Here is a 12850-nt window from a genome sequence, read left to right on the forward strand (position 1 = left end):
ATGGTTACTCCCAAGAGAAAGTCCTTTGGTGTTGGGCATTAAACCGCTGTTTTGAGCTACCCAGTGGACTGATCTCTTCTCCTTAGTCCTTCCCCAGGTTTTGGAGCCCTTTCATAGCAGGCACTCACCAGGAAAGACAGCTTTGCCTCATCTGTGCTCTCAATACCCTTGGTGTCAAATTTGCCCTGCTGTAAGCTGCTGTGCATGATGTTGACTGCACTCGTCACCCCTCTCTGGAAGTCCTGGAATGTGGTAGCTGGGAAACCCATTCTCAGTTTATTGCACAGAACTTCTCTGCGTAGAAGATGGGAAACAATTAGCTTGCTGATTAAGAGACATCAGATATGGAATGATCTTTTCCAGGGGAAGAACAAGTTTGTCTGTGAATTTGCATTCCTTCCCTCATTGCTGCAGACTGAGACTGCAAACAATATATATAGCTAAGAATATCAAACATGATAGAACATAAATCATTTCCATTTCATCATTATAGCCAAAGAATTTTAATTCTGCATATATAATTCAATTTCTGACATGGTAGATTTGATTATGGTAATAGTTTCACCTAATGTTAAAATACTAGGTGAATTGAACATTCAGGCAGACCTAATCTACACAGGGATAAACTGCAGAATTCTTGAATATGATGAGTGTATTAAATCTTACCCAGAGTATAAATGCTGCCCCCTCACACACACACACTCAGCAGGCCATATACTGGATCTAATTCTCTTTCATTTTTAGGAAAATTCTGGTCAAAACATTGACTAAATACACATTAGACATCTTCTGGTCAGGCCATTCTTTGGTTAAATTTTCACTATTATTTATTAGTTGAAGAATCAGTCAAAAAAAAAAAAAGACAGGGTGAGACGTGATGCATGCTACTTCCCGTCTGCTCTCTATGCCTTCATCTCTCTTGCACATCCTTACATGGTCCTATTGCAGCTTCCGCTATGTCCTGGGCAGCAGGGCCTGACCTCCCTGTAAAGTGCACTGGCCTTCTGTTGCTGCCCTGGCCACCAGAGCCTGGCCTCTCTCCTGGCACTGCCTCCCTTCCAGGCAAGCAGGGCAGAGGGGTCAGGCTCTGACCATGTCACTGCTGCACATCCTATTGTGTCTTGAAACCTGGGGTTTCTCAGCAGTGTGCTGAACTGCACAATCAAAGTCCAAAACATTGCTGACAAATCCCATATGTACACACAGAGATGATGTGCCATTGTGCCCACTGCTATTACAATGCATGCATGGGTATATTAGTATGTGTGGAGGCATAGCACACTGTGCACACATTGAAATTAATGTCCTGGTTTCATTAGTAGATAGTCTTTCAAGGGAATTAGATAGAGGTACCACCATGACATGATTTTATTAGATATGATGGCAGCATATATTGAATCAAAAAGACTGAGCAATGTTAATGTAGAATTAGTTTCACAAATTGAATACTGTAATGATCTCTAATTGGTCTCCTACAGAAATGTTTGAAAAGAATCCAGTGATTCCAGAACTCAGCAGCAAAGCATGTAGCCACTGTTAGTTGAGAATGCAGGACATCTGGTCACAGGCATAAAAGTCTGCCTGGTCATGGTCTGGAGTGAAGCAAGGATAGCACGCAGTAATTTTAAGTGCGGCAGTGCTGCAAGGCAACTAAAAGTAGGAAAACTGAAGAAAATAATGAAAATGAAAAAAAAAAATTGTAAAGGATTTTGAAAGAAAATATATGGTGTTCATACTGAAGAGGTTCACACAGGAAACCCTGCACATTCTCAGTAGAGCTCAAAGCTCTACTAGCTAAGAGAGATTAGTTTGTTTGGTGCTGTCAGATGACATCATCCACATATAATGGCTAATTCAGCCTGCTTATCGACGGAAAACTCAGCAGCAAAGCATGTAGCCACTAAGAGTTAAAGAGAGCACATAACTCCTGTTCTCTGTGCTTTGTGTTGGCTCCCAGTCAAATACCATTGTCAATTCAAGCTACAGATGACAACGTTTAAAGCTAGATATGTATTAGGGCCTAAGTATTTACAAGATAGACTAATGTCATGTGCCCTTTCCTGATCACGTAGATCAGAGATGGCCAACTCTGGTCTTCAACAGCCACAAACAAGCCTGGTTTTCAGGGATCCACACTGAATATGCATGAGACAGATTAATATATAATGGAGACAGTGCATGTATATCTATCTTATTCATTGTGGATATCCTGAAAACCAGACCTGTTTGTGGCTGTTGAAGATTGAAGTTGCCCCCCGCCCCCCCCCAGGCTCAGGTCCTTATAAAAAGAAGAGGACCTATTTTTTTTTAATTCCTGCTATAGATCTGACATGTCTGATGACCCGAGACAGGTCCTTTTCTGTCGTTTCCCCCACATTTATGGAACACCCTCCCAAAGATTCTCAGAACAGGACATGATCTAACTGAATTCTGCTGTGACTTGAAGACTTGGCTTTTCAGACAAGTTTTCAATATTACAGAATAAAAGAATCGGGGTGCATTCAAGGAAGGATATTTAACTGGTTGCGCAAAGATACTTTTATGTACCATACTTTTTGAAACTGGCTGTGCGATGATGTTATACACTTTTTGCCAATTTAAACTTTAATTGTGATTGTTTTATTTTCATGTTTAATTCATTAAAATTAATTTATTATGTGATTTAAATTGTAATATTGACTTATGTTTGGAAAAATGATTCATAAATAAAATTGCCCACCCTCAATGTGGCTAAAAGTCCATGTCTTGTTTCGTAATACACATACTTCCTCCCCATGTGATTTAAAGTATGTTAAGGTTGAGGAAGGAAAAGTACACACGTATATGATGGGGCCTCATTTTTGGTCCCAAGATTCTGAGAGGGGAGTCTCTTTAACGTCTATTATAGGTTATGGGGAATTTGATGGTGACATCATTTGACACAATGAGTAGGATTCCTCCTTTGGTAGAGCATTATAGTCAGTGTTTGGTGGATCTTTCCAGTGTGTCCCCTTTAAGGGAAGATGGAAAAAGGCCTCTCTAAAGGGAATGTGTTTGGTTCTATATAAATTGCTGCTCAAAGATTTAGGTAGGGAGATTCAGCAGGAGCCACCAGGTAGCTGAAGGAGCCAAGAGTGCCTCTTTTCACTGAGGGGGCTCTGAAATGGCTTTCCCCCTCAAAGGGAATTCCAAGGAATCTGAAGTGGAATCCCACAGGTCAGAAATTTCAAAGCTGTGCAGGGATCACAGAGCTTCTCAGTTCAGTAAAGTTGACATTGGGGAAAGTGGGATCCCCTGCTGATGCAACTAGGAGGCATTCAAATGATGGCCCAGGAAGATATTTGACTGTCACCACCAGGTGGGAAAAACTTTATAAGGGAAAAAACATAAAGGGACTGATATGGCCACTGATAAAAAGAGTTCTGTGAGTAGATGTGATGTGCTAAATCTCATTTAACTTTAACTTGAAGAGGCATTAAAATATTTTGTTGTGCCTTTGTTAATTAAGAGAAGACTTGAAGGAATATAGTTTTGCTGTGGCTGCATCAGTAGCATGGGATCTTCTTAGTGTTTTGGTACTTGCCAGGTTCTTGTGGCCTGGTTTGGCTTCTGTTGGAAACAGGATGCTGGGCTTGATGGACCCTTGGTCTGACCCAGCATGGCAATTTCTTATGTTCTTATGTTCTAATGCTGTAAGAGCCTGTGAACCTCATTATATCAATACATTTTATTATTACTCTAATGTGACTGCTGAAAGCCTAGAATTAAAAAAAAAAAAAGAAAAGTTGTTTGAATGAGACCCTCCTTAATCTCAAGGCACAGGTTCATTGAGAAGCATCTATGACCAGTCAGGCAGTTTACAGAAGGGCAAGAAGGATTTTTTTTTGTGTGTGTGTTCCATGTCCAGCTTGATCTATACTGCCCTTGCTTCTGGGTCTAGTCCACTACAAAAGTCACTCAACAATGTTTGTTTAGTGAACCCACGGAGCGATTAGTGCTTAGCTCATGAACTGTCATTAGACACCTCTCTCATTTTATGTGCCTTGTAAGAGTTACACGAAGATGGCATTTTCAGATCTATGTATTTGTTTGCATGTGCTTTGTGCCTGCAGTAATTTTCAAAGTGAAAAAGTCCATTTGTACTTTCACTTTCAAAACTGGTGCAAAGCCTATGGGTAAAAGGTATATGTGGACTTTGCCCCAAAGTAAGCAGTTTGAAGAGTGCCCTCTTGATGTTACTGTGATTATTCAATTAGACATACGTTTTCAGTAGCATTTGTAACTGCAGATTTAAACTTGTACTGTCAAGTACATACAAAAATCCCTTGCTTTTTAGATACAAGGTAAAAGTAGATGTTAACTTGGGTCGACAGGCATCTTAACACACATGTACATAAAGTGACCCATTTCAAACTTGGTTATTTCAAAATGCCTATATAACCTAACTTAAAATCATCTGAACACAGAGCATGCACCCTCAAGGACAAAGTCATTAAGAACCTATCTCCTAAACTAAATAGCTTATTCCCAAGAATGTGACAATTTTTAAATTGCAAGTTTGACCTCATTAAGTCATTGTACTTGTCAATGTATAATATGTAAGTCATGTTGTAAACCGTTGTGATCTTTATTTGGAATGAAAGTATATAAAATGGCCAAATAAATAAATGTGGCACAAAGAGATGCATGAAAAAGGCATGCTGTGAAATTTAAAAAATATTATATGCGTAATGTGCGCAAGTCAAACGCCTTTTTTTATGCCTCATTTCTGAGTGTGCAAAATGAGTAAAATGAAATCACACACACATTTTGAGGCTGTTGAAAATGAAGAAATTACTTACCTGATAATTTTGTTTTCCTTAGTGTAGACAGATGAACTCAGGACCAATGGGTTGTGCTCCCCTGCCAGCAGATGGAGATGGAGTCAGGTTTCAAAGCAGACATCACCCTAGATACACCCCTGCAGTGACCTCAGCCCTTCAGTATTCTCTTCAAAAGCCACTGTGGACATACTAATCAAAAAAACTTGATTAAAAACTTGATTAAAAATGGATAACCGTAACTGTACTCAACCAAACACTGAACCCCAGTAAGATTACAGATGCCCTGATCTAGGGACTGGATGATGGCTTACCCATAATCTCTTGGAATCGATATCCACTCCATGGGCGAATCCTCAGCACTGTTCTTGGGCAGCCGGGGGCAGGAAGCTGAATCCATCTACCTACACTAAGAAAAACGAAATTATCTGGTAAGTAATTTCTCCATTTCCTAGCGTATAGCCAGATGGTCTCAGGACCAATGGGATGTACAAAAGCTACTCCAGATTGAGTCGGAAAGCTGCCTGTGGTCCGGTTAATACCACCCTTGCAAAGGCTGCGTCTTCTCGGGCCTGTACGTCCAGGTGATAGAACCTGGACAAGGTGTGCAAGGAGGACCACGCTGCCATTCAGCAGATATTGACGGGGACAGCAGTCTAACTTCTGCCCATGAGACTGTCTGAGACCTGGTGGAATGAGCTTTAACCTGAGAAGGTAATGGCTTTCCTGCCTCCACACAGGCTCCTGTGACCACCTCCTTAATCCAGCGAGCTATGGTAGCCTGCAAAGCTAGTGCGGCCTGCTTCCTTCTACTGTGAAGGACAAACAGGCGGTCTGTCTTTCGGACAAGTTCTGAAACTTCCAGATACCGCACCAAAGATCTACTGACATTCAAATGATGGAGGAGGCATTATTCCTCCGCGTCCCTGTGCTTTTCTAGGGAAGGCAACAAAATGGACTGATTCAAATGAAACTCCAAGATTACATTGGGCAAGAAGGATGGAATGGCATGAAGCTGTAATGCTCCTGGAGTTATCTGGTGGAACAGGTCCTCACACGACAATGCCTGCAGTTCAGAGATGCGATGCGCCAAGCATATAGCCAGCAGGAACACTGTTTTCAAGGTTGATAAATATTAGAAAAGACTGCGCAGTGGCCGAATGGAGGGCCCTGCCAAAAATTCCAATACTAATTAAGATTCCACAAGGGAACTCACCACCATAGGGGTGGCCGAAGGTGCTTCACCCATTTCAGAAAACGGGCCACATCCAGATTAGCAGACAGGGAGGTTCCGATCACCTTGCCCCTGAAACAAGAGAGCGCCACTACCTGCACCTTTAAGGAGTTAAGGGTCAAAACTTTATTCAAGCCATCCTGCAAAAATTCCAGAATAAGTGGGATTTTGACTACCCAAGGGGATCACCGTGTCCATGCATCAGGCCTCAAATATTCTCCAGACCTGCACATACACTAGGGACATAGAGAACTTCTGAGCGCAGAGTAAGGTGGCAATTACCGCCGCAGAATATCCTCGCTTCATCAGGCAAGCCCTCTCAAGAGGCAGACCATAAGGCTGGGAGGCCCCAGCGATCTACTATCAGGCCGACACCACCCACTCTCCAGGATCCAGACTCTCCCTGCTTAGAAAGTCTGCTCTGATGTTGCATTTCCTGCGATGTATGTGGCTGAGATAGCCTGTAGATTTATTTCCACCAATTTCATAAGGAGGTCTATCTCCAGAGACACCTGCTGGCTCTTGGCTCCTCCCTGGCAATTGATGTAGGCTACCATTGTTGCCTTGTCCAACATTATGCGGACTGCTTGCTGGCTGAATTGCAAGCATGCCAGCCTCACTGCCTGGGCTTCCAGGTGACTGATGTTCTAGAGGTCCTCTTCCTCTGTCCAACACCCCTGGGCTATGGAGCTCCCCAGCCCTGAAGACTCAAGTCCGTCGCAAGAACCAGCTAGTTTGGGGAGGACAGGGACACCCCCATGTTTAGATGAGCCTCCTGCAACCATCACTTGAGGTGACAGCAGACTCCCATTGGGAAGTGGAGCCGAATCAAATAGTCTTGAGACTGCGGGTTCCAACTTGACAGCAGCCACGTTGAAGTGGGCGCATGTGTGCTCTCGCCCATGGCACAACTTCCAAGGCTGCCGCCATCAATCCGAGAACTTGGAGATAGCTCCACACCGTTGGGAATATTGTGTTCATCAACTGATGCACCTGTGACATTAACTACCATATCTGTGTGGTTGGGAGGAAGACCTTGCCCTGCTTGGTGTCGAACCAGACTTGCAGATACTCCAACGACTGGGAAGGCTTGAGACTGCTCTTGTCCAGGTTTACTACCCAACTGAGTTCCTGAAGCAGGAGATCACCCTGTTGGTCACCTGGAGACTTTCTTCCATGGACTTGGCCTGGATCAACCAGTTGTCCAAGAACAAGTGTACCAGGATTCCTTCTCTTCTCAATGCTGCCATCACGACCACCATAATCTTGGAAAATGTTCTTGGGGCGGTGGCTAGACCAAAGGGCAGTGCCCGGAACTGATAATAGCGACCCAGTACGGCAAAGTGTAGGAAGCATTGGTGTTCTTGCTGTATTGGAATATGTAGATATGCCTCGGATAGGTCCAGGGAGGTTAGGAACGCTCTCAGTTGTATGGCCCATTATCATGGAGTTTAAGGTTTCTATGTGGAAATGACTCACTCGTAGGTGACAATTGACACTTTTGATGTCCAGGATGGGGTGAAAGGAACTTTCCTTCTTGGGTACGATGAAATGGATAGAAGAACACCCCATATTTTCTTGGGGCATAGGTACTAGGATTACAGCCCTCATCCTGAGGAGCCTTAAAAGAGTAGAGTAATCTCCACTGCCTGCTTTTTGTGTTGGGAGTGGCAAGGAGACATCATGAATACATCCCAAGGAGTGCTGCAAAATTCCAGCGCATATCCTTCTCATATGACTTCCAGTATCCACTTGTGCGAAGTGATCTTGACCCACCTTTGGTAAAGAGAGACAGTCGAATCCCTATCTCCTCGTTCCAAAGATGGGTCGGGAAAATTTCACTGGGAGGTTTGGGATGATCCTGAACCCAAACCTGCTCCCTTCTCTTTGGCTGTCGACTATGAAAGGACCGAGTTCTTCCAAAGGGCCAAGATCTCTGAAATGTTGCTTTTCTGTAGGGACAGAAATGTTGAGAGCCCCTAAACCGGCCCCTCATAGGTGAGGGGTGCTGCAATTGCTTCCTCTTATCTTCTGGTAGCTGGGGGACTGGAGATTCGCCCCATTTATTGGCCAGTTTTTTCCCAATTCATTTCTGAGTAACAGTGACCCTTTAAAGGGCATCTTTGTAAGGTTGGCCTTGGAGGTTGCGTTGGCTGACCAATTACGCAGCCATAGCTATCTTCTGGCCACTAACACTAAGGCCACTCCTCTGGCTGAAGTATGGACTAAATTTGAGCCCTGTCTGCTACAAAGGAGGCGGCGGGTTCCATAGGTGCTCTGGAGTACACTCCCTCGAGTCATCCACCTCCAGAGAGAGGAGTAGGCATGAACACGCTACCAGGGCACAACAAGAAGCAATCTGTAAGGTATTGCTACTGTGTCAAAGACTTGTTTAAGAATAGACTTCAACCGTCTATCGTGCATATCCTCTAAGGCTATTCCTCCCTTCAATAGGATAGTTGCTCGCTTAGAGACAGCACAGACCAGTGCATCCACTTTAGGGAAATGCAATTGTTCTCTCACTGCTGGATCCAGCGAGTATAGAGCTTCTAATGCCTGGCCCCCTTTAAAACTTGCTTCTGGGGCATCCTATTCCAGGTCAATCAGCTCCTGCATGGCTTCCAGTACTGGGAAGTAGCAAGAGGCTTTGCGCAAGGAAATCAGAATGGGATTATTCTTTGGTTCCGTCAGATTTCTCCCCAGGAACTCTCAGCATTTTCAGGGTCTGGGAAACCAAGGCCGGCAATTCATCTCTATAAAAGAACAGTAATATGGTTCGATACATTTCTAATCCTGGGGAAATTTCCCCTTCTTCCAAGGGATCTTGCTCTTTGCCTGTGCCATTAGGGTCCCCACTAGGGACACCCTTGGTCAGGCAGGGCATTCCCGAGGTCTGCCAACAGGAATAGGAGAGGGGGCCAGCTGGGGTTCCATCTGGACAGGGGCAAGCGAGGAAGTAGACTGCACCTGTACAAAGGCCTGTAGTCCCTGGAAAAATTCCACCCAAGAAAAGGCTGCTGGGTCCATGCCTAGCCCAGGGGGAACTGGGGGGCCCAGCTGAATTTCCCTCTCCCATGGAAGACCCAGCCAAGGGGTTACTCGGATCCGGAGTACTTTCAGTTAAGGTTGCCAATCCATTATCTGAATGGGAGGAGTCGGGCTCAGCAAAGTCCGGGCAGGCCATATCTGCTTGGGCTTCCTCACAGTACTGACACAAGTTGGAACCCAGGTCAGGCTGAGAAGCCCTAATATGACAAGCAGCACAGAGAGCAAGGCGCTTATGCTTTTTGGCTGCAAGAGCCATTGGCGGTGGTAACCCTATTCGATCGGCTTGCTCTTAAAAATGTATGCGCACAAATTTTGAGCGGCAAGGCGCGTGCACAGCCCAAGCGCCTGGCTTTTCCTGTATCCTGTGCTTACTTTACTGTGCGTGTAAAGTAGGCGCAGGACGTTATGCGTGCGGCGCCTACACAGAACCGACGCATGGCGTGTACCGACGTCCTATGGTGGGCAATACGAGACGCACAAAGACATACGCAAAATGGTGCCGCCGCACACCACACCAAGTGGTGTGCTGACCAAGCTTAAAGTGGGGCCTACCCACTGAGGGAGTGGGCCGCTCACTCCGCTCTGAAGCCCACTTCCCTATGCCCCAACGAGATCAGGAACGATGTTGGTACGTGTGCCGAGCAAGGAGACCAGAGAAAGTCTTACTGAAACCCCTCTTCCCTGAAGGTAAATCTTCTTCCTTTTTTTTTTCTTTAAACTTACCTGGGTTCAGTGCTTACTGGTGAGTACAATGACCATCTCTGGCTGTGGCGGGAGAGGGTATTGGCCGTCACCGCCACGCTCGGCTTCTTGCACCCACTGCCTTTCAGCTGCTTCAGCAGCAAAGTCCACACCGGGAACCGGCTACCAGACCAAGGCACACCTCTGAGGCATCTCGGAAATCACCTCAGGAATTCTCAACTGGGGGAGGGACCTTTAGGTATCACCGCAGGAGAGTGGGGCTCAATCTTTTCTCCAATTTAAAAGTAGAATTTCTTCTTCCAAAAGGTACGGCGATCCCCATAGGGAAAGCATGTCTACATCTGCTGGAGACGGAGAAATACTGAAGGGCTGAGGTCACTGCAGGGGTGTATCTAAGGTGACGTCAGCTTTGAAACCTGACTCAGTCTCCATCTGCTGGCAGGGGAGCTCAACTCATTGGTCCTGAGTCTATCTGGCTACACGCTAGGAAACCCACATTATGCTCATATAGTTGACTTATATGCTTAATTCTGTATTTTACGCATCTACTTCCTGACTAATCTTTCATAATTATAACCTTTCATATGATTTAGCTCCAAGCAATTTACTCCGAGATACCACAAAGGCCTGGCACAGTAACACAGACTTCCATATCTAAGACTGGATAGACTTGGGACAGACACTGGCGTGGAGAGCCTTTTGCCTTCAGGCTAAGGGGTTTTACTTATAGGCATAAAATTCCTTTCATCCTCAGGAACAAATGGCTTAGGGGACTGTCAGAGCTGCTCACCTCTAGGACTGAATGATGCTATGGATTAATAGATACACAGAGATTCTCAAATATGAGGTGATCAACTATATGAATAGGCGTAGTTGCCAGACAAAATTTAATAGGCACGTGTACTCAACACACACTAAAACGGGTGGTATTGACACTCTAGATAGATTCAGCAGAGGACAAACTGGGAATAGAGGCTGAAAAATTACTCAAGTTTAAATGGTACAAATCTTTTCAAATCTTTTATGAAATGATTTCTAAATACATCTTACAATAATAATGGCACAAAATAAAAGCAGTTTGGTTATAACACATTCTGAAAAGTCTCAAGTCAGGTTTTGTGCCTTCCTACAACAACTAATCATGACATGCCCCAAAACGTATCAGGGTGACACCACAAGTCTTGGGGCAAAGGCAGTGCTGGAAATGGGATAACTAATGTGGTTTCATATTTGGTGTTGCCAATCTGATCATTTCCCAGCACTTCAGTTTAATGTTTCCCATTATGAATTTTCAGAACTGAGGCCATCCTTGGGGTCCAAAGTGGATCTTGAGGAATAGCTCTGACTGGGCTCTACCGGAGAGGGTAAAGTTGGAAATTGGGTACAGTCTGCTGTATTGAAGCCGGAAGGGAAAAATGGGAAGACTAGATGGTCATGTTATTTTCTGCCACATTTTTTCATGTTTTATGACGGTTTGATTACTTCTCTCTCATACACTACACACCAGTACCTGAAATCAGACTCCAGTACTGTGGTGGAATGGTTGATCATAGCACAAAGACAGTCTATGCTGGAGCTTGACAAAGCACGGCCAATGCACTTCTTCACAATGTAAAATGCATCATCCACCATGCTGGAAGTCAACTGTCCCTTCTCACACGTATCCATGGTCACTGCCTACAGAGGATTAGAAATGAGAACAAAAAAAACCCAAAACGTTAGTAGTGAAGATTAGGAAAATACAGACACTGTCACTGAGTGCCATGGTACAGTATAATTCAGTACTTCCCAACTGATCTCCTGGAAGGAATACCTAAATAGCCTAAAATAAAAGTAGGTGTTTGTATTCTTCTGGTAGACTTCTTCTAGTTTTTACTGGACTAAGGCAGCCATTACATTTGCCTTGTTCTTGGATACAAGGAAATCAATATTCAAAAGGATTTATCCAACTAACATTTGTCAGACAAACCCCTGAATTTTGAATTTACTGCTCCATCAGTGTCTAAATTTTAACTGGGTAATACATTACCCAGTTAAAATGTAACCGGATAAAAAGGCAATGGCATCAGGGTCTTCTGGGACTGGGGCTTAAGTTCACCCAGCTAGCACTGATATTTAGGGTTAGCCAGATCAAATTTACTCAGCTAAGCCTGGGCAGAGAACTCACTGGCCTAAAGTTATCCACTTAATTGCTTACCACCTCACTGAATTAAAAAGGTAATGCAAAGGCCCCAAAAGTCACCTGCCTCCCCATTTTTCCAGCCAAAAGAAATACAAAGAGTGTGGGGCACTGGGATCCTCTTCCCTCCAGCCCATCCTTTTGATGTTAGGCAAAACCATGCGTTCAGTCCCACTCCCATTCCTGCTCCCTCACACCCCCAGATATTTAAATAAAAAATACAATGGCTTCAGCTCACTCCTATCCTCCACCTCCACTTTCCTGAGCCACTCGTAACTCCCAAAACCTACCCTATCTGGACACCACCGAGACAGCTATAAGCCAAGTTGTCCCAGCTTCTAAAGTTGATTTGACAGCAACGCTGGTAATGTGTGCTTCCAGCGTTGCTCAGAGCAGCGCTGGATGCGGAGAGCAGGGTAAGCTTCTACTGCTTCCCGACTTGTTGAGGGGCTTTTAGAAGGGGCAGGCGTGGGCCCAGAGCTACAGTCTTTTATTTACATATTGGCGGGGATGGGGAGCAGGATTAGGAAGGAGAGCAGGGGCACAAGCTTTTTGTTTAACATCAGATGCGTAGTTGGGAGGAGAGAGGATCCTGGTGCTCCACATTTTTAAATATCTTTTGATCAGAAAAGGAGGGGATGAGATTTCACAGGAGGTTGTCAGGCCCCCTGCAATTACTTTATAAACTTGATGACAGGAAGAGGGATCCTGCAGGGAGGGTTGTTTGGCTCCCCATGTTAACTATAATACTGAGTAAACAAGTTAAGTGGAAAAATTACCCAGCTAACTTTATCCGGGTAACTGTAGCCAAGCAGATTCAGTAGAATACTTAAGCTTTGCTGAAAATCTGGGTAACTATCTGGATAACTTTCCTGATTGCTGGCTTAT

General features: G+C 44.6%; 1 protein-coding gene across 1 annotated transcript in view; it reads right to left on the minus strand.

Annotated features, from left to right (window-relative positions):
- The window catches only part of COG4 (component of oligomeric golgi complex 4), a 154353-nt gene that overhangs the window by 54403 nt on the left and 87100 nt on the right, over window positions 1-12850 (minus strand). Inside the window, exons 11-12 of the mRNA XM_029608911.1 lie at window positions 11294-11460; window positions 129-294 (exon numbers count right to left, since the gene is read on the minus strand). Coding sequence (XP_029464771.1) covers window positions 129-294; window positions 11294-11460 — 333 coding nt within the window. The remainder of the gene's footprint in view (window positions 1-128; window positions 295-11293; window positions 11461-12850) is intronic.

This window comes from Rhinatrema bivittatum, chromosome 7 (genome assembly GCF_901001135.1).
Source record: "Rhinatrema bivittatum chromosome 7, aRhiBiv1.1, whole genome shotgun sequence".
Taxonomy (NCBI): Eukaryota; Metazoa; Chordata; class Amphibia; order Gymnophiona; family Rhinatrematidae; genus Rhinatrema; species Rhinatrema bivittatum.